We start from the raw sequence: 23883 nt of genomic DNA on the forward strand, positions 1-23883 counted from the left end.
CTGGTTCTCGTTAGCGATTCTCGCAGTGTGTTACGCGGGTGCCGCCGGCTATGGTGCGATATCGATTTTCACTCGCGCTAAACGGCAAATGAGCGATGATACGACTGAGGTGAACAAAACAAAAAAAACACCATCCGAAAATGTTGATCGATCCGTCTGGACGGTTCGCCTTTGACTGGACGTAATATGAGTTAGTGAATCACAAACAGCTACCACCGGGTCGAGTGAAAGTGCGGGTCTGTCGGTCTACTAAGAGGAAAGTTGGAGGGTTCTTCTTTCTTTGCCCTGGTACTCCTTTTTTTCCTTAACCACGCGTGAAAGAGGGAAGTGATAGTAAGCGAATGCGTTTCTATGGTAACAGTAGACGAAAAACGCAAACCAATCCTAGTACGGGTGCACTTTTCTTAGAATCTACCAGCACCAAACGGACCGCGTGTGCCAGCTGCTAGGAAGAGTTTCGTTTAGACACTAATTTCTACACCCCCGGCTTCAATCGGTTTACGCTTGCCGTAGGTCCGCCTGGTCGCGCTGTCGGGGGTTTGTTTTGTTTATCACGGCACACGGCGAGAGTGTGTTTCGTGGTGATGGTGTTTGTGATATGCGATTGGTGGGGTTGATGTTTAGGCCAGGGATGGCAAACCTAGGAGATAGCGTTTGAATGAAAAGCATGTGATATTGGGAGCTAATTTTATCCAAATTTGTCAATCAGAATATCACTTTAATTTTATTTAGTACTTTTAAATATCCATGCGATTTTTATTCTACCAAATTTAGTACTGTTGCATTATTTCTCGTATTTTATTCTAGTTTAGATTACAATCAAGAAAAAAACAACTTCAATGTGAAATGTTGTTTACACACTAATAACTAATAAAATTACAGCCACTAGACATCAAGAAAACATTAAGATTACAGACATAGAACTTGATTAAACTAAAGGTCTTTTTTTAGTGAAGACGTCTTGTAGTTACAAATGAATGAAATAAAAAAAATATAAAGGAATAAAAATACATGCTCAAGAATTAGACAAAGATAAAAAATGGAACTCAGAAAATTAAAGTTAATTTTAAACGAAACCATCGCATAAAATAGAGATCAAGAGAAAATTGTATAAGTAATTAAGAAATGAAATGAAATAAAGTTAAAGTAAATGGACATAACAATAAATAAATTAAAAACAAAACAAATTATAATTCAAATGTTGCAAACTGTAAAAGACATCTAAAGATAGAAAGCAATGAGGAAAACAATGGAAAATATAGAGGGATTTGAAACACAATACAAAAATAAATAAATAATATGATTTAGGTTCGACACCCTTGCCATCGGCACACAGCAAAAGCGCGCCGAACACACTCAAAACCGGTTAAACTAAGCAGTAAAATAAGCGCAAAATGTAGCGCATTACGACTGACAGCAGCACATGCACATAAAATAATCAATTGAAATCGTTTAAAAAAATGTGTCGAGATTTGGAAATCGTTAAACAATGTTGCAGAAATTGTGAAATAATGCAAAAAGACACAAATCATCTTAAATTATGCTGGTTTATTGAATAGTAATACTTAACATATCCCAAAACACATATGCTTGGGATGTCAATTGACGAATTGTGACGTACTACGCTGCAAACAAAAAAAAAAGACTACAAAACTAATATAGTTGAAGTCTAAATGATCAGTTTCACCACTGTACGCCGAATAACAGATCATCTTCTATTACAGCGACTTAGGTAATTATGGTCACATCATTCCCACATCCCACCCGATGGCAGTTAGCTTATTCCACCTGTGTTTTTGTAAGTCTTTCGATCCTGGGCGAACATTCTTTTCGCATCGGTCGTGAAGGTCGTGCCACTGCGTCTTAGCTTCGACGGTGTACTTAACCTAGGCGATCAAAAGTTGGGTTTCACGCCGAACAAATTACCACCCCGTTTCGCGTCTGCGTCCAGTGTGTGTGTGTGTGGCAATCGTAAATGAGCCAAACGGGGCAAAGTCATGAGCGAGTTCGTCCCCGTGATGATCCCGATAAATCACCAATAATACGTAGTTATGCGTTAGATTTAGCATTCCATTTTTTGTGTCTTTAAGTTAATTCACAGTCCCACTGCTGGCTGCTTGATTGCACCCCTGGGTGCTTAGTTCTTGGCACATGCGTTGATCTTGCAGCTGAACGTCACAGCGGTAATGAGACAAACGTGTACACGTCGGTGCCCTCCATGCATTTTTATGACCATTTTTTGTGTTGATGCGAGTTTATGCGAGTGTTAAAGCTGTCGATCGAGCGTAAGCATAGAGCAGGCGGCAGGTGAAATCTTCCGCGTTTCCCTTTGAGATCTTCCACACAGATTTCACCAGCTTTGCGGTGAAGGTAGCTAAATGAATTCTAACGCTTACTCTTTCCGGTTTGAACGTTGCGCCAGCCCTAATGTGCAATGCAACACATTGGCAAGTTCGCAAGTTTGATCGTTAGATCCAACAGACAGTACTGTGGCAAAGCTCATCACAAATCGACAATCGACGGTGTACGCGATCGTGTACGCCTCTTCGCACAGCGCAAGAATGAAGTAACCGTCTGCTGATCGCCATCAACTCCTCAGAAGCCCATTGCAAACGGTGGCACTGGATTTGTCGGCACGAAGTAGACTCCTTCGACGCTGTTGAGATGGACAAGAGAAAAGAAACGAAACATTAAACGGAACGATGTTATAAGCGGGAAATAGCTAAGGCCCAATAGTAGGTCATTGGCGACAGTGTCCCCAAAATATTGAATTTTTCGGCGAAACCCAGGAAGCCACTGACCCACTGACAAAACGGACGAACGGACGGACGGACAGACATACTCTCGCGTACAGGTTCGCTGTCAGCGTTTTGGTTCGTTTGATGCGCTACTCACGTATTCGAACAGTACTCGCCCATCAGTATGCGATTGCTATCGGGCACCTGGTTGTTTTCGCCCAGGGCCACGTCAGGTTGCGCGGTCTCTTCCTGTCTGCTGCTGCTGTTGTTACTGCTATCTTCACCGGCAATCAACGATTGTAGCTGCTGCTGCTGTTGCTGTTGCTCCACGCGATACTTACAGAAGCCGAAAAAGTATGCAAAGTAACTGGTGCACCGTGTCGCCCAGAAGCCGTGCTTGCTGTTGATCGATTCCGCAAAGTATGCGGCCGACATCATGTGGCTGCACAGGGGTTGATCTGTCGAAATAGGGGGTGTGTGTGTGTTACACATTAGTCACGGAACTGCCAATACGATTGGCAGACTCACTCACTTTGATCGTTTTCACAGCCGGGTTGATTTTGGCCACCGTTCATGTAGAAATCGACATGCCCGCACGTTTCGATCTTCCCGTACACGCCTGCGTTCGTGTGGATCACGTCCACAAAGTCGGCATCGCCCTGGTCCAGCTTCCAGTGTGGCCGGGCGGTGGCAAAGAATGGCAGCGCTGGATCGAGACCTACAAAAGTGGACGGAAGATGATTGTTAGCACACGTGCAAGGTGTTCGTACTGGACATGACCTTGCCCAACGGTTGCGGAAGTGGATATGTTTGAGTAGGAATGTACATTCAACATTACAGCATCAAGACAAAAACAAGAACTGTGTACAATGAGGGTCATTAGGTCGGTGCTTTCTTTTTTTGTGTGCGTTTGTACGTTATCTATCCAAACCGAGCTGTAGCTTTGAACTTGACACAAACAGCTGGAGGCTTTATTATTTGAGGACGGAGGAGTAGGGAAAAAACAGAACAAGCGCCACACAGCTTCAGCTGACATTGACATTAACCCGTCCGGCGTGAGATGAAGCCGCACGGAAACTGTATGTGCACTGCATACAAGATCAAATACACGAGATCATTTGAGCTGAAAGGATGAACTCTACAACTTGTTTCAGCTTCAGAAGGTTATACAATAATCAGTAAACTCGTCATTTCTTCGTTGTTTTTTTTGGTGAGTTTTTTACCAACAATCGATGGAAGGATGGAACAATCGACGACCAATTTGGTGCTCAGTTCAATGCTCAATTAACATTACCCACAAAACGGTCTCCAGCTGGTGAACAGGTTTTCCTTCGATCATGAAGCCATGTTTGTAGGGCCGTAATTAATGTGTGACCCTCTTCTATCAACGTAAGGGGCGGCGCTAGCTGAGGGCTGAGCGCTGAGAAATATGCAAACACGACACGGTTCTCACTTTCGTTCGAAGATTTGCATGTTTCCGATCAGGCGGGAAATGGTGTCAAAAATAAAGGAGGGTGTTAACACGCTAGGGTCTCGTTTGTTTACCGGATCAAGGTGAGTGGATACGAAATGGGTAAAAAACCTTATTTATTGCTAAATGATTAAGCCTTTCTGGACGGAGTTGCATCATTTAGCAAATGGAAAATGACTGTTTTTGAACTTTGTTTCCTATTGCTATTGAATTCAAATTAGCTTGCAATGTTCTCCCTGGAGTTGTTAATAAGATCACCTCATTTGCAGTTTAATTGATCATTTTCAACGCCCGATCGTATCGGTTAGTTCCTCGCAGCTCTTAAAGTGCTCATTGTTTCACTGATTGCGTTTCATCTAACTGAAAGGATCTCGCCAGTAGCTCAGCCTAGGTCAATTGGTTGCCGTGTATCAGCCTGCACGATCTAAAAGCTTCCTAAGCACCGGTGACCAATCAACCGTGGAGCAGCATCCACCGTTTGCGAAAGCACTCTGCAGTCTGAGATGGTTTGCAAAAAAAAGTGATATCCAGAACCTCTATTTTATGCACGAAATTAGTCAACCAAAAACGAGTTATGCATCTTTGGCGAGAAAGAGAGAGAGAAGGAAAAAGAGGTGAACTGTATCAAACACAACCTCAGGTTTCAGATGTGAGCGCATGTAATATTATTGCAAATTTATTACCCTCTCACGCTCACTGGCGGGATAGCGATCGCGCGCGCTTTCGCCTTGATAGAATGCGATCAGTCTTCTCGCACACATTCGGAAGTTTACGATGAAACGGGTTTTCTCGCCATCCAGCATGAATGGCTCATGGGGCCACGCATTTTACACTGCCATGCAGTGCAATGACCATGCCGGTGCACCAATGCACCAATGCAACGGCAGCAGCAGTGAATTTGTGCCAAACTGTCACTCGGTCAATGCGAACCACTACTCACCGGCACGGCACGGTGGGGGAGCTTAGACTCCAGTGCGTGAAAAGCGCACCCTTTCCAACTTCTGGAGCTACCGAAAAACTTACCCGTGATACGGCGGAACTTGACGCCGATCGATTTCTCCAGCGCGTTGCTGGTGAAGCTGAGCACGTGCGCACCGAGACTGAAGCCGATGGCGTGCAGGTCCCGGGTGCTAAATTCCGGATGGTTCGCCTGCAGACCGATCAGAAAGGTGGCGGTACACTCGCCCGCCTGCTTGGTGTTGAAGGCGGCCGTCGGGTAGCACGGCAGCCGGGACAGCTTACCCCAGTCGACGATGAAGACGTTCGTGTTTGGCTTGCGCAAGTACGCTGTCGTAGTGAAGTGTCGAACAGAAAGGAACATCAGAAATCGGGAGGTTTGAGAAATGAGGTACTGTTTGACCATTACCTTTGCGGATCATTTTGGTCGCGTTGAAATCGATACTGCCGCCATAGCCGTGTACGATCAGCTTGTTGGTGTGATTGAGCCGGATGTGTTCCGGGACGTGCGGATCGATGGAATCGAGCAGTACGGGGCCATCCTTGGGGTGTTCACTTGAGAACACGTAGAATGCGATCGTTTTCGAGGTGCACGGTTCTAGGTACTGGAATTGGCACGGTCCTATCGTGAACTCGTGTGCGGTCGTTGGGACGCAGCCAACGAAGATCGTTAGCAGAAGCACTGCCAAACGACACGAGTTACTAGGAAGATTATGGCACATTTTTAAAAACGCTTCGTTTCTCAAACATGCACCCAAGAAACACACTCTCGCTCTCACTCGCGACGAACCGCCAGCTCCTTCAATCGATTATCGAACGCGTAGATTGTCAACTGTTTCATCGGAATGTGGTTTGATGCGTCGGTACGGGTTGTACTAAGCGATCACGTCGGTACGTTCCGGGGACTCACTGCACACTACACCGTTGCGACCTAGTTCGGACAGTGAATTCGATGTGTTTGAACGACGCACTTTCATTACCACGCACTTCGGTGTCCCAAGTCCCGTAGATGGGGGGGAATCCTTCGTTCACACTTACACTGTTTTGTTTCTGCCGCTCGGTTGCAGCACAGCTTTAATAAACGACACTAAAAATTAGCAACCGTACACATTTGGGGTGTGGAGATCAAGCTGACGATGATGATGGTTTCTTGCACAATGCACAACCTGGCGTCCAGTGTGTGTCCCCCCAACTGTGTCCTCAACTGTGTCTATTGCTGCATCGGTGGGGATCAATCGAGTGTGCCATGTGTGCACTGGCCAAATGCAATGCGTGTTGTAGTTTCTGAAACCGACTGTTTCGGAGAGTGCGCTACTCACCACTTACCACCGTTACAGCTGGCAGCACTGCTGCACGTAGTGCTCGAATTGTACTGAGCGATCCCGTTGAAGCTACTAAAACTCGCTAGCTTAGGGTTGATCCTAAGAAGCTTGCGTCCGGCACGCTACTGAGCCGTGGGGAGTAAAAGTCTCCAAAAGGCTACGGGGCCCGAGCACTGCTCAGCCCCCCAAAAACGTTCTATCTCACCCGGCTCACTGTACGTTCGGACCCGCGCGTGAGACAGTGTGAGGCGCGGCGCATGAATTTCGCTAATCCTAGTTGCGCGCTTGGTGGGGGATTAAAAGCGTAGCGTACTAAGGTGGGAAAGACGAGTTTGTATGTTAGATGCGTACGTGTGAGCGCATGTGAATAATGGTAATGATGATGGTTTGGGGAAGATGATGGTGATGATGATACCCGGCCGTACCACGATCTGGTCGAATAATGGTGAGAAGCTGTGAGAAAGAATTCGTTTTTATACGCCCGCATCGCGCGCCCTTCGCTTGCTGAGGTGGGGGAGACGAACACGTTTTGTTCTAAGCCTGTGCTGCACAGTGGGTTGCAGGTGGTGGACAAAATTCCAACAAGGGTTGGTTTAAACATCGATGAATTTAGAAATATTTGATTATTTTATCGTTCAATCAGGTAGAGGCAAGAATAGAAAGAGGAACAACCTTAACCTTAAAACATGAAATGTTCGTGCTTTTTTATAATTTATTGTAAAATCTCAACGTTTTAAAGGCGTACATACCGTAAAACAATCATCAACAAACCGAGTGCCACAGCTTCCTTGTAAATAATTGTGCGTTGAAGATAAACCGTTGAAGGCTTCAGACGTTTGCGTCAATTACTACTATTCTACCCAGAACGCAACGCTCTGACTCGGCCGACAAAACAACCCTACCAGCATGGAAAATTACCACAAATCGTTTCGCAAAAGAGTTATTTATTTATTTGCCCTTTTTGCAGTGAAAATCTGCAGCCGTAATTACAACTTCCTCATTGGCGATGATGGGAATTTCCTCCCATCGCAGTACGTGAGATTGGTTGGGGTGTTATGGTGATGTGATATTGTGGTGTGGTGAACTGCTATGAACAAACGTACACTAGAACTCTGTTGAGATGATGCGAACCGCGTAAAATGAGATGAGATGGGTGTCTTAATAGCTAGAATTGACTTCATATTCTGACAGTGCATTGCCTGCATGCGTGCACGAACGAACGATCGATTCTTCATTCGATCATTCCAAAGATGGGAACCGATCGACGGATGAGTTGAAGCTAGCGATCGTTCGTTCTAGCGTTGCACTCGAGCGCCTATATGCAGCATCGCTGATCGCCCGGCATCGATGGTTTCGATGGGCAGAACGGTGGATTATTGTCCTTTATGCAGTACGAGCCGGAGGCACTGCGAATGAGAATAAGAATATGGTCATACGGTTAATGAGGTTAAGGCGGTTTGACGACGGCATGCTGCGTCACCGTGGACGATCATGTGCTTGTGTATGCATCTGCAATGAATGCTTTTCCCTCAACCTTTTGCCCCTAAAAACTGTTACGTTCGAAAGAGAGGTATTTAGAGGCAGGGAGTCCTGCAGAGCTGCTTAAGCTTGGATGGAAGGAGTTGCTAGTGATGATCTTGCTGTCGTTAAAGTGGTAATAAAGTATTGCAGTTTATAATTTCGCGGCCTTGACGTATCCACGAAGGGAGTAGGTTGAATATAGATAATTGGATATGTTGGAGTAGCTCTGTAACTACTATTTTATACCAGACTGCCTTTTTTTGAAGCTCCTTAGCTCTTCTAATGCATATTTTGAGATCTTCACCCAGAAATGCCGCTTATTTTTGTAGCCTCAAGTCTTACTTTGGTGGTGTTTTCAGCCCCATCGGTATGGCGTAACCCATCGCGTAGCCGAACCGTCGGCGTCCCTGCCGGACGCCTGACCCGAGTATCGCCGAAGACGGACAGCGCCGACTGCAGGGCTCCGCCATCGGTTCGTGACCTTCGTACAGTGACTGGGCGAGGTAGCAAATGGCCCATATGTGACTGCACAGATTAATGTCTGGAAGATAGCAAAAGGGTTTGAGTGTTACTGATAGCTCTTAGAAAGCATATGCTCCAGAGATACTTACTGGTGCTATTCCCACAGTATGGTTGTCGCCTGCCACCGTTTACGCAGAAATCAATGTGTCCGACGCGTCCTCCTTCGCCGTAGTGGCCAGCATTCGTGTGTATGACCTGCACATACTTGGCATCGCCCTGATCAAGTCGGTTCACTCCACCCGGTTTAATTAGTGGCCGCGCTGGATCCAGTGCTGATGATAGGGGGTATAGAAGATGTAGTCTTCAAGATAGTCTAACATATGCAACTTTATCCCTTACCAATAATTCGCTCCATTCGGAAGTTGAGATAGTTTGCCATCAATCCGCAGATATGTGCCCCGAGCGAGTGTCCTACACAAGTCGTCCTTTCCACCGGCAATCCAAGGTCTCGCAGCTGCATCAAGCTCTGCGCCAGACATGTTGCCACCGGCCGTATATTGTACACCGCCGCCACATAGCACGGCGGCTGACAGAGGGCGCCCCAATCGACAAGGAACACGTTGTAACCGCCATGATTGATGTAAGCTGTAGCGAAAATTTTATAAAAAAAACAGTGCGTTACTATTCAGGTCATTTGTCTAACGTCTAGCATCACACCTACCATCTCGCAGAACGGCAATCGGTAGCGTATCATCACCGCCGGCGTACCCGTGTATCAGTATGATGTTCTCCTTCGAGTGATCCCATTCGGTGTTGTTCAACCAGTCCCGAAGCCGATGATCGAACTGCGAGAGTGAGAGAGAGAGAGAGAGAGAGATGGAGGGGAGAGTTAGAACAACATACGGCCTTGTCGAGTTTACCGGGTAGCTTAGAACTAGAACTGTGTCACAGCAACATTGATAACGCGTGGAAGTTTTGAAGTAGGAGCAGACTCGCAGCACCAAAACACGGCCTAATCTGCGTGCCAACCGCAGAATACCACCGTGCATGACATTGATCAGGGCCAATAGGCCACGGATGTTAGGTGGTGGTGGTGGTGATGGTAACACGATATGCAAAACAAAACACGACTTTCGAAGGCACCGTTGCGGTTCGATAATTGAGGTTAATAAACTGGTGAACCCGCCGCGACCGATCCACTGTTGACGAATGATCATGAGGGCGGTAGCGCTCGGAGGGGAAACTGAATAAGGGAATGCATATTAATAACTGCCACTCGGTGCGTCTCCTTGCTCACCAGCACTTGTGGCGTACCGTGTGCGTTATGTTTTGCCACTTGCGTATGCTTAACACGTTGCCCACCTGTTGGATTCATGCGCAGTAATTCCACGCAAACCCACGTCGTACGCAACTTCCGATGCGAAGGGTTTCCGGTTTGTGCTTTTGGCCTGCCGGCCGGTTACTAGTTTAGACTAGCGCGACAAAAACGGACTGTTGACAGTTTTGGGACGGCTGGGCGTTTTCCATTGACCGTGTCACGCGGTGGGACACTGATTGTGGGGAAAGGGGGAAGAGGTATGCGTGCCGTACCGGTAAGCTTGCCGGCACTAATTAGTGGGTGAGCACGCTGGGTAATTGGAAAGTATCCTCGGGCAAGATCTATGTCAAGAACTTACGGTATGGTTGTTGCAAGTGGACTCATTCGAGCGCACTTTTAAAAGTGCTACCGCATGCTCAAGGTGGCAGAAATTACATGTGTCTTAAAAGAATGCCCAGTGGACTCTCGCATAATGAGTTTAATCCGTTCGAGTAACTCACTGGTTACACTAAAAAATAGCTAAACAAAATAACTACAAAATCATCTAAAGGAGTAAGTGACTCATAGGAGTAAGTGAGCTATTAGTTAAGTATTTCTATGACAATTCGTTTATGTTTTTGTACAAAGTTATTAGACAAGAATTGAAACAAATTTTGGGGCGATCCTCTTCAAAATGTTGCCTTCCTTTTTTAACTAGTTCTCAGCTTCTCAACTCAATAACGACAGGTGCTACAACTCCCCAGGTTGAGAGAAAATGAAAAAAAAAACTGATAAGGTTCATTAGTTTCTTGAATTATCTTAAAGTGTTCTTTAATTAAACACTCAATTTATCATTCAACATAGCCCTCAATATCACCATTTCGTGGCATCAATAACCAGCAACTGTCGATGGAAGCTGAAATGACATCCGAATTTCCTTCCTGTCAGACCGGAAACACCTTTTTTGCATGCCATTTTGTTTGCCAATGCATGCCCGGAACGCGTCGATAATGAACTTCAAAAACCCTAACAGCCCTTTCCAGTGGCCCTTCAAACGCCCGATGGCGTAATGTTTCGCGCACACCGGAGCCTCCGGGCACGTGCTCGCGGTAAAACAGTTATGCGCGCCAAGCCTCAGTTATGCTAAGCGAGCCCTATGCTGGTGGCTCCAAGGGGCTAGTACATCGGTACATGCGCGTAAGCACTTGTGTCTGTCTACCTTCCGCACCATCACCACCACCACCACCACCAGGGTGCAAGCAGCATTGCATTTTATTGCTTCTTTTGGCTTACAAGAAGGTTGGAGGGAGAAAATATATAATCAAACCAGTTATTAACAACGTATCAAAACGGCAGGATTGCGTGAATGTGCACTGCCCCTGCCGGACGTGTGCAGTGGTGGCGATTGTACGACTGTACGAAAATGCAGCCTTTTGCAGCCTGCAGTCATGTGCATTGCATGAGACCCCTGTCCATATCCACCCTACCCTTTTACGGCTCCGCGTTGCACGTGTTGGTAGAGGCCACAACGTTAGTAAAGGCAACCTTGACGTTCAAAAACGAGTTGTGGCATGCTGCGGTTTGAACCGAACCGATTCACGACCCAACGCGAGTACGGCGCTTAACCGTAGTGTGTCCTCTTTTGGGTTAGATGTTTTACCGGTACACGATTACACGACACTCGCGCAAAAGGATAAATCTACCCAAACTTGCCCACAGTGGGCCCACCGAAGCCTTGAAGATGCCGTGTGCTAAAATACACCAACTACCAGACTTACCTTAAACTTATCCTTCACGATGCCGGACGTGTAGAGGTAGATGCTAATGTCCTCATCCGGACAAACGTCCTGCCCATTGCCCCGCTTCCACACGCAGTCCTCCCGCGTCGTGTTGAACGAGTCCGGATCGCCCAGGTAGAGGGCCTGCGCCAGAAGATGCTGTGCCTGCGCGTCTATAAATTGGTCTTGCGGTTGGTTTTTTGTGTGTTTGGGTGTGTGTTTTTTTTTGTTTGTTTCGTTTTGTTTTGCGCGCGATTGTTTTGAAGGTTCGAGGGTTTCGTTTGGCGCACCACGCAAACCATTAAAACGTACAAAACCAGATCGAATCATATGCTTTCAAAAGAAATTGGGGGTTTGGAAAACGAATGATAGCGAAGATAGAGTGCATTGTGGGTGTGGGTGCTCGATGGTGATGAAGCGGACATTTTGGTGGATGAAATGTATGATAAATGTATGGAAAATGGTGAAGATGCTCCCACGAAAACAGGGTGTGAGTTTGCGTGAGTTTAGAAGAAACAAGATAGGAGGCAGAAAGACGCAGTAGACGCCCGAAAGTGATGAGAAAAAGATTGCAGAAAAAAAGAGCCCAAAAGACTAGATTCAAACCATTTCATTCTAATCATTTCGTGCTAGAATGCATAATACGAAAGAACAGAACTGCTTGAAATGTGCTCGAATAGCTCGATGATGCAACGCGACACTCACACATGCACAAAAGGGATGTGTTAAGTAAGATCAGACAGTAAAGATAGACAGTGACGGAGCGTGATGGAAATTAGTATCCATGGTAACGCTTGCATTACACCGGCACATGGCGCCAACTCGGGCTTGAGTAGTTGTAGTAGTAATAGTAGTAGAAGTAGTAGTAGTAGTAGTAGTAGTAGTGGAAGTAGCTATAGGCATGCTTGTGCGTGCAAATGTACCGGGTGCGTACAAATGGTCCGGTTGGTAGTAACCGTGAACCGTGAAAGTGATCGACTTGTTCTCTCGTTCTCTAAGCGTGTTTTTTGCACATGCACTTGCACACATAATACGCACACACACACAAAGAAAAGCCATATGATTCGTGTCGATGGTTTTCCATTGTTTGGTTCTTGCTGGGGTTGGCTCCAGTCGCAGTAGTATTAATTGACACCGCTTGCATTGCTGTTCCGCTGCGAGATACGCGATTTTTAATTCAATTTCCTGCTCATTGTCGTTTAAGGGCACGCATACGAGTGCAGATGAGACACATAATCTGATTGTTTGAACTTTACTTCTTGTGTAATGATTAATTCTGTTAAATTTAATACAGCGACTAAGACTTTACTTCAATTTTTAGGACAATAACCACATTCGGGGTTCGTCGCCTGATGTAGCAAAGTCTCTCGTACACTCTATTTTAATCTATTAGATTGCATCACTTAATATTTTCCACGAAAGTGTTTCCTCCAACGCGGGGGGCTCACTACAAACGCATCCTCCCTGCTTCTTCGATGATGATGAAGGAATGCGATGATAACTCTCAAAAAGGCGCTCAAAACAAACACTTACAAATCATTACACCACCGCTGACCAGCATCGAGCAGAGAGCGATCTTCACTAGCAGCACCATGCTGGACGTTTGGGTTGGATCACTTGGACACTGTGTAATAAAAAATCCTAAAACCACTTCTCACACACCAGGAGCCACACACCGATGGCTGGCCCTTTACCCGACACCTGCCAACAGACGACTGACTGACCACCAGGCACCACCAGGTCCGTGCTGGACAATCCAAGCCCTAGCAAGCAACTGCCGAACGGTCCGTCTGCACAACTGCATCAAAGTCGGTCGTGGGGCCGGTCTGGGTCTGCAGGTTTTCACCTGCCGCCACTGCTGCGGCTCTACACCATGGCCATGAGCTGGCAGTGTAGCAGCGCCGCGCGTTCATCGTGCCATCCACCGGGTGGCTCGGGCAAATGAACACAGCGCTGATGTGGGCCGGGTTGTGTGTTCATGCAGACCGCATCTTTGTTACGGGGCAGTGGTAGTAAGGGTTGCTTTTTTACCTGTGAGTGCGCACATTCGCGCGGCTTAAACCGTTAGATGCAACATTTTCAACGGCACGACCGTGAGGTGCTGGTGCGTCTGTGTGCGGAAAGCGATCGGTTGGAGGCCGCAAATTGGCAGCTAATTGCGGTTGAGATGATAAATTCATTACAACGATAACGAGGCAGGTTGACACATGAAAGGGGTAGAGTAGGATTAAGCGAAAGAGAAGGTAACAAAAACAAAGAAGAAGTGTTAAGCACGTTGTAATTACGGATCAACATGTCACTGGCTGCAATGGTTGCTATTTAGGGCTTCAGAATGAAACGAAAAACTCGCGTAAAGAATTATAAACACTTTTACAGTGAAGATCTTAACTGATCATTTGCAGGTCAAGGATTCGTTTCTTGTGTTCGCCCTTTTATTCCGTACCGTCTTATTTAATACAACCTGAAGACAGTTCATACCTCTTGCTCTCTAATACATCATTGGCACTAAGTAGGACATACACACGCTCAAAACAAAATCATAAATTTCTTCTCCCATCAACAAAACGTGTCTATAGTCACATAGACAATGGCCGGCGCGTGGTGTGCCTATTGGAAAAGCCACAAATTAAGTGTGCGGTAATAGCAGGAAAGGAAGATCTCCAAAACCAGAGACATAAACAACACCTAGAAGAAGCTTCTTCAAATGCCAAAATGGTGTCGCAATTGGCCAGCACCTGCTGGGATGATTGAACCCCATTCCCCATTCCGAGCACGTTTCAGCCATTGTGACGGTGAGTTTGCCTAGCTTACCCGCACTGCACATTGTTGAAGTCCGTCCCTAACCACCCCAAAAGGGAAACCACCCCGTGAGGGGCACGATGTATCGGTGAATTCATTTTTGCGAACCAGCAAGCGAGAAACCGAATGAACACGCGCCAGAAAGCTTACCGCGTGCGTTGAAGCTGAAACGTGACCCGGTTTCGTTTCAGAAGTGTAGTAGAACAAACAGCCGAAACTTGGAGGTTAAATCGTACAAGTTCCGCCTTCTTCCGGAAAATGTGCTGATTGATTGTTCTTGAGCTGAAAAATGTGCAGTTTGTTCTCAATCGAGCGGCCCAAAATCACGCAAAACACATGTTACACGTTGTTTTGGGTTTATTTACAGCGCTAAATCGAACTTAATGCTAGCGAGCTATGATGTTGTTTTCGTTTTTTTTTCTGCAATTTGATACTGCCCCTGTGCATCTCTTGTGCATTTCATTAAGCTTGCCCTGTTGCTTGCTTTAATACTGGTATTTGTAAAACCAAATGCTTCTTCTATTTGTAATGCTTTAGGAATTACACTGCACCTTGTCCTTTGCGGTTGTTCTTCAATTTCAATATCTTCAATATTTCAATTCTTCAATTAGTTCCTTAGTTAAACGGACAGTTCATGTTCTGCTCCATGTGAACACAGTATCCTCCAGTCACACTAAAAAACAAAAGGAAAGAACAGTTTATAAACATTGAATGCTAATAAAATCACAAACATGTCTTACTTTCCCGGTGTATCCTGCCCGACGGTGAGCCATTTCATTCGCACACGGTTCGACTTCACGAAGGGTATCCGGTTGTCTGGCACACATCCGGACGGGCAACGGAACGCACGCATCGGTCTGGCGGCTAGAATGGCATTGGCAAGGTAGCACACACTCAGAAAGTGGCTACATCGGGCTTGTTCTGTGAAGTGACATTAAACATTAAAAACATCTGAACAGTAAAACAGTATAGGGAAGTTAAACGTATTCTTACTAATTCGATCGCCCTCACAATAAGGCTGCACCTGGCCACCGTTGATGCAAAAGTCCACCCGACCGGAAAACGAGCTTTGCCCGAGCAGGCCGGCATTGGTGTGTATGATCTGCACCGAGCGGGCATCATCTCGCGTGAGGCGAAACTTTTTCGATGCATGCTTCTCTATCAAGGGTCGTGCTGGATCGAGACCTGCCAAAAAGAAGCATTAATTGTAAGAAATAGTCTTAAAATGAGATAAAATTCAAAGAAAGCTTTACCTATAATTTTATACTGCTTTTTCGTTAGATGGTTACTCATCATGCCGCATATGTGTGCCCCAAGGGAGTGTCCTACGCACGTGATCTGTTTGCTTGTACAGCCGGCAAACGTTAGGAAGGAATAGAGCTGTGAAAACAAAATATTTATCCGAATTAAATCGGCTCCTTAAAGCATACTTATGAGCTTAAATTCATACCTGTGCCGTACACTGTGACACCAGCTTGGTGTTGGAAAGCGATGAGAAATAGCACGGATACTGCGACAAGACCTCCCAGTCGACTGCAAACACGTTGAACTTACGCGAAAGGTAGGCTGCGAAAAGCGAAAAAAAAGACAGGTAGAACAGTTGTAAAAGCTCGCGCACGTGTCGGAAAGCTCTGCGCGAAACGCTTCAACCGGTGGCGAAGCGTTTCGCATACAAATGAATCGTTTTTGTGAGGTATTCTTTTAAATTCATTTTGTGTCTTGTTACTGCATAAAATAGTGTAATTTTCTTTTAGTTTCAATGAGTTTTGCTGCATCATTACCATCCTTCAGGAACATTATGTGCCGGCTCGTCTGCGTCCCGTTGAAACCATGGATGATGATCGCTGTCTGCTGGTTCGTTTTGAAGCCGACCTTGAAGATGGACTTCGGCTCGTTCATATCGATGATTCGGCCCTTCCGAAAGGTTCTGTTAAATGGTGTGTGGCAATGCATGCAAATGAAAGCAAAATTAGTGATAGTTATGGTGCTCAGCGTTTTTGTCGATTTATCGCTCCTATTATCGTTTTTTTGTTTTGTTTCCACCCCGAAGAAGGTAGGAAGTAGTGCAAAGTGAACGAAAATTGCACCCAACGAAAGATAGATCCCGTCGCGTTTGCACCAAAATTATCATTACACGCTGCGTTGGAGCAGAACGTCACCAAAGCAAGGTGAAGGCTTCGGCCGTAGTATGTAAATGAGAACGAACGAAAGCGCACGCGATCGGCAGCAACTGAAGAAAAAAAGAAGGCCGGAAAACAAGCGGCAAACATCTTCCCGCGGAAGTGACGGGATTCCATCCGGGGCACCCAGGAAGAAGGGTGGTGAGCAACCGTTGCAGTGAAAATGCTTCACGCGCCATGTGCGGGAGGTTTAACAAAGTTGCAGACAATCAACGCAGCAAGCGACGCTTGTAATTGTTATTACAGATTATCTTTTCCGTTTGCTATATCCACCTATGCGTGTGAGATTTGATTGAAAATTTTAGAAAAAAGGAATAGACAAAATCAAGTACACTGATGTGCAAGTAAATATCACTTTATTTAACGTAAGACAATACATGTCAACCAAACCAGCGGCAACACAAATGAAACTTGCGATTAATGTTTTGTCCATCACACTCACAAAAGGAAGGAAGTTCGGATCGGTCTGCTGCATCGCAGTGCATTGTAATTGTTTTCGCGAAAGGGTGGAAAGATGGGAAGAATTAATTCATACCGCCGGGCGAAAGTAACACCTGCAGCCTCGACATGCACTTCCTGGGCGTGTTGGAAGCGATCTTTGATTGCAGTTGTGATAATGCAAACTGCAAGAAACAAAGCACGCATCATGCACGGATGATCGCAAGCCTTTTTCCCATAACGATGGTGATGACGGTTGGTTCCATGCATGCTCAGTCGATGTAAGACATAAACCATGCCACCAGCACCTTCAGCTGAGAGACCCCGTTCAATTTTGCACCCATTTTTTTTTATTATTAATAGATCGAACCCGAAGAAAAGCTCAGGTGACGAAAAGGGCACGACGGTGATTATGACTCAATTTAAATCGTATTAGTTAGAGAGGGTGCAGCAATTCTTCGGGGGGCACGGAAACAGTGCCCTGGTGTCACACATTTCCTGCCGTACGGTTCCTTCTGACTTTCACTTTTCTTGAGGTTTCGATCTCTTGTGCTTTCCTTCTCGCACACGGAAAAGTACCCCGGTTAATTGCGATGATGTAATTGGGCGTCGAGATGGTGCTGATGGATAAGATATTTCATCAGAATGTAGTCGGCATCTCGGCCCTCAGCCGGTAGCTCCTTGGGTAGTTTAAAGATCTTAAACGCAGGCAAAACATACACTCCATGGGAAACTATTCCACCAGGCAGTCAAGAGATGATTCCGTGCATCGTTAGCGTTTGATCGTGTTGGGAAAGGTAGTCACATCGCCTTGCGGAAAAACGAAAAACAAAAAACCCCACCGCCAACGGCAAATGTGCCATTTAGTGACTTCAATGCGCGTACCACGGTAAGCAACGAACCCAGCGAAGCAAACACGAACAACAGCATGCAGTTGTCGCAGAGTGCACACAGTGGGACTTTCTTCTTCCGGCGCTTTCCGTTGTTGTTCCGCCTGATCGCTCGATCTTCGTGTGTCGCATCGGGTTAACCTTGCCGGCAGGGGTTTCTGCTAACTAAATCAAGCGGTGGAGAGGCAAGGATCACGATTCTGGTGTGCCCGTTGGTGCCTGTTTCCCCATAAATGGTACCCATTTTATGAATCTGCTGTGACACTGTGTACGAGGAAGAACTCATCATAGAGAGGAGCGTGCAAAAAAATAGGCAGTCTGTACGCTATGAGATTTACAACTCTTTAACGTTTGATACTGGAAAGGTTGTGAGGGGAAAGAGAGTTTCGTGCATGTGGGGAGAGGTTTTTTTTTTATTTTAAAATTGAACTCTCTCATGGAGATACTGTCACCTCGGAATACATGACAGTTTGTTTTTTTTGTGTTGCTTGTATAAAACGCACGAAATTGAAAGTTTTCTTTAAAAAAACACAAGAAAAATGCTTCCGGGGAAATTCAGTTTTCTCTACCAGAATGAAGAAATTACGGTGTTTAAAGCATAAATGAGCACTAACAAATAATGGCAATGCCGAATTCAACATCCAACAGGAATGCTTAACCATTATTGCGAACCTATCTTCAACCGGTATGTGGAAGCACTCGGTTAATTGATCGATACAGTTAGCTTCTTCCCCCTGTTTCGCATTGAGTGCCTAGAATTTTGCAGCTGTTGAAGAAGCTCGCACCACAACCACAATAGGAAAGCGGGGAAAGTAAACTCCAGACGTGGCTCCAAACATATGATTACGTCGATTATTAAAACGGTCTACTTGAAAGTTCAATAAACGGTTCGGTGCAAAACAGGAGGGAAGTCGTATTCGATCGGATGAACTATGCTGTAAAGATTTGCTCTTTACGCCAAGAAGTGCTTTGTGCAAATAGTGCGTAGCCATCATTGAGAGCTAACGGAGCTGCTACAAGATGTAAAGGGAATTCGCATCATTCCGGAATGCTATTGTAAAGTAATCAATCACCATTCAATTAGCGTTGAAGCTGGCACGAAATGAGAGACGTTTCCGTGAGTGTGTCGAATTAATTGTTTTACGATCAAGCACGCTTATAGGCGAAGTTCATGATCGCTGAGTTGAGCTAACAATGATGTGCTACTTTCCGGATTTATAGAAGAAACACGCGTAACTGGTTTTAAAGGAATATCATGGTTCAAATGAGAGACTTCCATGCATATAAATCGAGCGAAAGAGTGATAGAGCTCTGTAAATGTGAGATACATCGCACATTTATTTGTCCAGTGATTCTCTATGGACACGAGTCTTGGAGCATCATTCGAGCGGAAGATGCAAACGCTCTAGGCGCGTTTAGCGACGCATCCTTCGGACCATCATTGGCGATGTGTTGGAGTTTGGAGGAGAAGGATGAACCACGAGCTTGCTGAGCTGTACGGCGAACCAAGCATCCTGACAGTGGCGAAGGCTGGCAGGATATGTTGACTGGGGCATGTGATGAGGATGCTGGACTCATTCCCCACCAAGAAAGTGTTCGACAGCGATCACCAGTTCGACATGAGGTGCATGGGAGCACAGCGAACTCGATGGCTGGGTCAAGTGAAGTGAGATCTGTCGGAGGTCGGGTGTCTAAATGGATGGGAGGCTACAGCCAGTGACTGAGGTCGCATCCTGGAGCATGATTGTTGACCAGGCCATGTCACGGAGAAGTATTCTATCGCGCCAAGTAGGCCAACAAAAGAGAGGGAGAGAGCTTTATAAATATTGTCATTTTTTAAGTAAAGTTTTAAGTTACATAGCTACAGTTTACAGTCTTAAAATGAAATTAAACATATGGAGTACCTAGAAACTTCAAATACTTCAAAAAAGTGTAAAATTATAATTTTCTCAAATTAAAACCTGCAAAACATGATCCTCATGAATGATTGATCATAAAACAATGAGTCTGTGTCAACGCTCTCATCCTGCACGATGATGCTCTAAATCCAAGACTTACAGACAACTTTTACCGTCCCTTAGACGCCATCAATGGCCGCGTTTAACGACCACGCGGGAGATGTTGATTATCGCGTACCTTATTATCTTTAATCGATCTACAACGATCACGAGTGGTGCACAGGAACGACAGCATGATGCTAATTTAATGTACAACCGTCCGGCACAGCAATTGCAGCAAGGGCAGACGATACAAGCAGTCAAGACGCTGCTATGATAATGAAATTTCACTCTCACTGATTGTGCGTGAGCTAGCTTGTTGTTGGCGGGAGAGGGCTTTTCACTGCAAAAGGAAGCTTTGTCATGTCCTTGAGCGAATGGGGCGTGTGCGGAGGAAATCCGGCCTGCAGTAGCCGGGAGTAGAAAGTGAAAACGGAACCAGTTTGTGTGAAGTGCCCTTCATTAGACGGGAGAGGAGCAATAAAATTCTTCCCCTTCGATCAAACTGTGCCCAATGCATGCATCCAATGCGTTGCAGTTCAGTCCCGCGCGCATTAGTAGCACACTGACCCACAAATGATCATCACTCTCCCCCAAGGTTTGTACTGCCGTGGCGTGGGCAGTGCAAGTGCAGTTGTCAGTTGTGCAATTGCAGCGGAAAACCGTTACGCAGCTTTCGATCGTATTTTGGTGACCCTTTTTTTAAGCTTTGCCCAGGTTTTCAGGGATGCCAAATGCCATGACACCATACAATAATAGTTCCTGTAGCAAAACAGGATTTCCTGCTTCCCGGGAATCGAAAAACTAGTTGGAATGGAATCTGCAAAGGTGAAGCTACTGACACCGCTAGCTACTTGGTCGCGCGAGACGTTTGGAATGGCATTCAAACACCCTTTTGAGTGACATGGTTACACCGGTATTTGCCGTTAAAAGAGAGCCGAACTTAGCCGAACAACGTCTCGAGTTCCCTATTTATGTTGTTTTACAGAAAAAGAAAGTTCATTTGGCGAATGACATCGTTAGTAAGTTTTTCGCATTCGTTCGTTAATCTTTTAAGACACTAATTAAAGCATTATAACACAAAGCATTGAACAAAAAAGCGTATGATCTTCAGCTGTCCTAGGATTACTTATATCTGTTGATCGTTTATTCGCTAATACGCCACCAAGCGAACTTGAAAGACTACTGCGCATCCCAGGCTGAACATGAAAAAGTCTCCCTTAGCTACTAACATCATTAATCACTTGCAGTTGCAGTTTTCACACAGCAAACATTAAAACTCATCACATCGTTAACTGGTGACGTTTCCCCCGGTGTGTTGCTAATTCTGCAAACACAAGAAAGCAACACACGATAGACTCGATAGGCCAATGCTCTATGTACGACTATTGTCTAGCGCACCCTTTCTTTCTGCTTTATTTAATGTAGTCGATTGTCTTTACAGGTGCAACGTTAATTTCCTCTTCTTGGGCGTGCTACTGCCACGGTTGAGCGGCCGCTGCTGAACCTGGGATTGTTTTATTATCCTTTGCTCAAGCCTGTTTTGTTATTTAGTTCGATACAAATTCCCGTAAACAGTCGCTTTCGCCGTTTTGGTAGCTGGTGTAAATCAACACCTCAAGCAGCAGCACGTGTGGCTAGTGTTTTCCTAGAGGCTTTAGGAGCGTAGTGTAAGGGGCGAAACTAAAGACAATATATAGACTGGAGTGTGGTGCGGCAAGTCGTAAAAAATTAGCGGAATCGATGTGCTCCAAAAGTCAAATATCATAGTTTCATTTCAGCAGGGGGTTCTTAATTATTTTATAGACAACTATAGATAACAAAGCTTGTTATCTAGAGAAATTAATTGTACCATAATAAGGGCATTATTATGAAAGAGTTATATAAAAAACTGTTCTTTTTTGTATCTATTACACAAGCAATTTCTCAAATTGACAAGCAGCTCTAGCTTTTCTTATAATTAAAATCAATTCCAAGCTATACTTACGGTGTGTAGAGGAAAAACTTTATGTCCTCGTGTGGGCACTCGTAGTTCTTTGTCCACATGCAGCGAAAGAAGTTGAGATCCAGCACGCCACCCTGAAAAATGGCGCCTATCCCTGCCGGCAGCCGACAGAAACGCAGAACAGAACAGAAGAACAATGTGTCAAACGAAGGACATGTGATGGTGGAGCAATTTGCTCCATTACACGCAACTACTAAATCGATCACTAAGCACTAGCTCATTAAACCGCAAACCCACACCATATGCTTAATCACCCCCCAACTAATCTGTGAGAAACTCTTGGCATTTTTTGTGCAAAACAAAACACAACAGAATCACTTTTTACTTGCAAAACAAATGCTCCCAACTAAGTGCACTGTAGGCAACCGGACACCACAATTTACCTGCCAGCAGCGATAGAACGGTAAGCACGCCGAATAATAGCCTCATAATGGCTTGTTCACTTGCTTCTTTTGCGACGGTTTACGGCAGCTTTTCACAGGTTTTTGTTTTGTTATTTTGAATTTGGACACACGTGTTTCGGAGTGGCGTTGGAACAATTACATCGGAACTATTTTTAAACGCACTTGCCCGAGGAGTGGAAGAATTGCGGCTCGGATCACTCACATCACTCAATACGCAAATAGAATATTCTTTCTAACTAACGGAAAGAGATTGAAGGAAATAGAAGCAAAGAACGCATGCAAGCTGTTTGGGAACCGGGATTGCACCGGTTTGAATCCAGCTATCGGGACAAATTACGTTTAATTTCACTGCCGGAGCTGGATGGATAATTCAATTTTTCCACTTATTTCCACTTTTGATTCACATTCTATTTATAATTCGGATTTAACAAACACTTGCTGGATGGTCAGAATTTCCACTTTGCACGCGCATTAAGCGAAAGGAAGAAAACCCGACCGAACCGAACACCGATCCAACCGCGAACGAACCGCGCTGGTCGAGAGCAGCAGCTGAAATGAGCTTTTCGCGTTTTCTTCCGCCCGATGGCATGCTCGCCCATGCTTAACCATCCGAGCATTGCCGCTTTGTTTGTGTGCTTGCGCCCGCCATGGGGAAGCTGTTTTTCTCACCCATTTGCTTTTCCACGGCGCGTCACGAGCGATTCCACGCGCGCTGGGCAGACGTCCTGAGCTGAGGGTGTTTTTAAGCGAATGTTCAAACAAAAGGGTCCAACGCAGACAGTCCAAGGGATGGGGTTTTCCCATTTGCTTCACTTTGTTTACAATCACGCAGCAACAAACACTTCCTTTTACTCAATTAAACACCTTCTTGTGATTCCGCACAGTGTGAAGGAAGCGTTTGCACCGCCCTTTCTGAAGCTCTGCCGGGATGCTGGGCAAAGCTCAACCAGCACTGCCGTTGCCGGGCAACACACTAAAAGAATCGTACCGAAGGAGCCATAGGGAACGATCGAATAAACCGGGACACACTGGTAAGTATCTTTCGATGCAAAACTTAAACTGGTACTGGTTGGAATTGACCGCAAATAGTGCACGAAAAACAACAACAAAAAACCGGTCCGAAAGGAGTGCGCAAGTGGTTTGTTTGATTTTCTGGTTTGACGCACCGATGCAGCTTTGGGAGGCGCAAAACCAACGACCGGGATAGTTTGATTTTCCTTGGCGCTGGAAAACCGGCTCCCCTACTGGATACTGTCCGGGTGGGAAGTGAATGGACCACCGGGCTAACCACCTTCCGCTGTCACTTGCTTTTCTGGAGCGATCGTAAAGGAAAAGCTTTGGAATGGCCGGGCGAGGCGGGAGCGATCGATGACGATTAATGTTGTTGTTTGAATTGATGTAACGATGCGGTTTAGTAGGACAGTGGAGATGAGGGAAAACTGAAACGTCGATAGAATGCTGCGGTATTTGTGTCACCAGTGACGCAATAAGAAGACATGTGTGCGATTGAAATGTATGGCCGGAAGGTGATTGTGTCATGGAAAATGCGAGATGGGGAAAAGCTATTTAGAAGTAGGAAAAGTGAGAATATTTACAACAGAACCGAGTTTTTCGAAATTTTTAA

At 45.6% G+C, this 23883-nt stretch overlaps 3 protein-coding genes across 3 annotated transcripts in view; all 3 read right to left on the reverse strand.

Moving 5' to 3' along the window:
- LOC120955495 (uncharacterized) overlaps positions 1-6937 on the reverse strand; it is an 11303-nt gene extending 4366 nt beyond the window's left edge. Inside the window, exons 1-4 of the mRNA XM_040376403.2 lie at positions 5576-6937; positions 5233-5496; positions 3271-3456; positions 2896-3196 (exon numbers count right to left, since the gene is read on the reverse strand). Coding sequence (XP_040232337.2) covers positions 2896-3196; positions 3271-3456; positions 5233-5496; positions 5576-5888 — 1064 coding nt within the window. The 5' untranslated portion in view covers positions 5889-6937. The remainder of the gene's footprint in view (positions 1-2895; positions 3197-3270; positions 3457-5232; positions 5497-5575) is intronic.
- A 475-nt stretch (positions 6938-7412) lies between these two features.
- Positions 7413-13349, reverse strand: LOC120955489 (phospholipase A1-like). Its single transcript, XM_040376394.2, has 7 exons — positions 13080-13349; positions 11547-11719; positions 9193-9316; positions 8871-9116; positions 8621-8803; positions 8352-8550; positions 7413-7894 (listed from the first exon to the last, which is right to left on the reverse strand). Exons 1-7 carry the CDS (start codon positions 13138-13140, stop codon positions 7804-7806), a joined length of 1077 nt encoding a protein of 358 aa, XP_040232328.1. The 5' UTR covers positions 13141-13349; the 3' UTR covers positions 7413-7803.
- Positions 13350-14684: 1335 nt separating this feature from the next.
- LOC120955492 (phospholipase A1 member A-like) lies at positions 14685-23808 on the reverse strand. Its single transcript, XM_040376400.2, has 8 exons — positions 22239-23808; positions 21838-21949; positions 16127-16272; positions 15796-15911; positions 15599-15725; positions 15339-15530; positions 15086-15266; positions 14685-15018 (listed from the first exon to the last, which is right to left on the reverse strand). The coding sequence occupies exons 1-8, from the start codon at positions 22282-22284 to the stop codon at positions 14961-14963; spliced, it is 978 nt and encodes a 325-aa protein (XP_040232334.1). The 5' UTR covers positions 22285-23808; the 3' UTR covers positions 14685-14960.
- Positions 23809-23883: the final 75 nt, after the last annotated feature.

The sequence above is a fragment of the Anopheles coluzzii genome, chromosome 3 (assembly GCF_943734685.1).
Source record: "Anopheles coluzzii chromosome 3, AcolN3, whole genome shotgun sequence".
NCBI classification, from domain to species: Eukaryota; Metazoa; Arthropoda; class Insecta; order Diptera; family Culicidae; genus Anopheles; species Anopheles coluzzii.

Excerpts from the sequence above, each read along its gene's own strand:
- LOC120955492 (XM_040376400.2), bottom strand. The coding sequence starts at position 22,284 with ATGAGGCTATTATTCGGCGTGCTTACCGTTCTATCGCTGCTGGCAG. Across the intron at positions 16,273-21,837 it reads AAGTTTTTCCTCTACACACC|AACCTTTCGGAAGGGCCGAA; the intron begins GTAAGTATAGCT and ends ACCATTTAACAG. Across the intron at positions 15,726-15,795 it reads TGTCACAGTGTACGGCACAG|CTCTATTCCTTCCTAACGTT; the intron begins GTATGAATTTAA and ends TTGTTTTCACAG.
- LOC120955489 (XM_040376394.2), bottom strand. The coding sequence starts at position 13,140 with ATGGTGCTGCTAGTGAAGATCGCTCTCTGCTCGATGCTGGTCAGCGGT. Across the intron at positions 9,117-9,192 it reads GATTGCCGTTCTGCGAGATG|CTTACATCAATCATGGCGGT; the intron begins GTAGGTGTGATG and ends TTTTCGCTACAG. Across the intron at positions 8,804-8,870 it reads CCGAATGGAGCGAATTATTG|CACTGGATCCAGCGCGGCCA; the intron begins GTAAGGGATAAA and ends CCCTATCATCAG.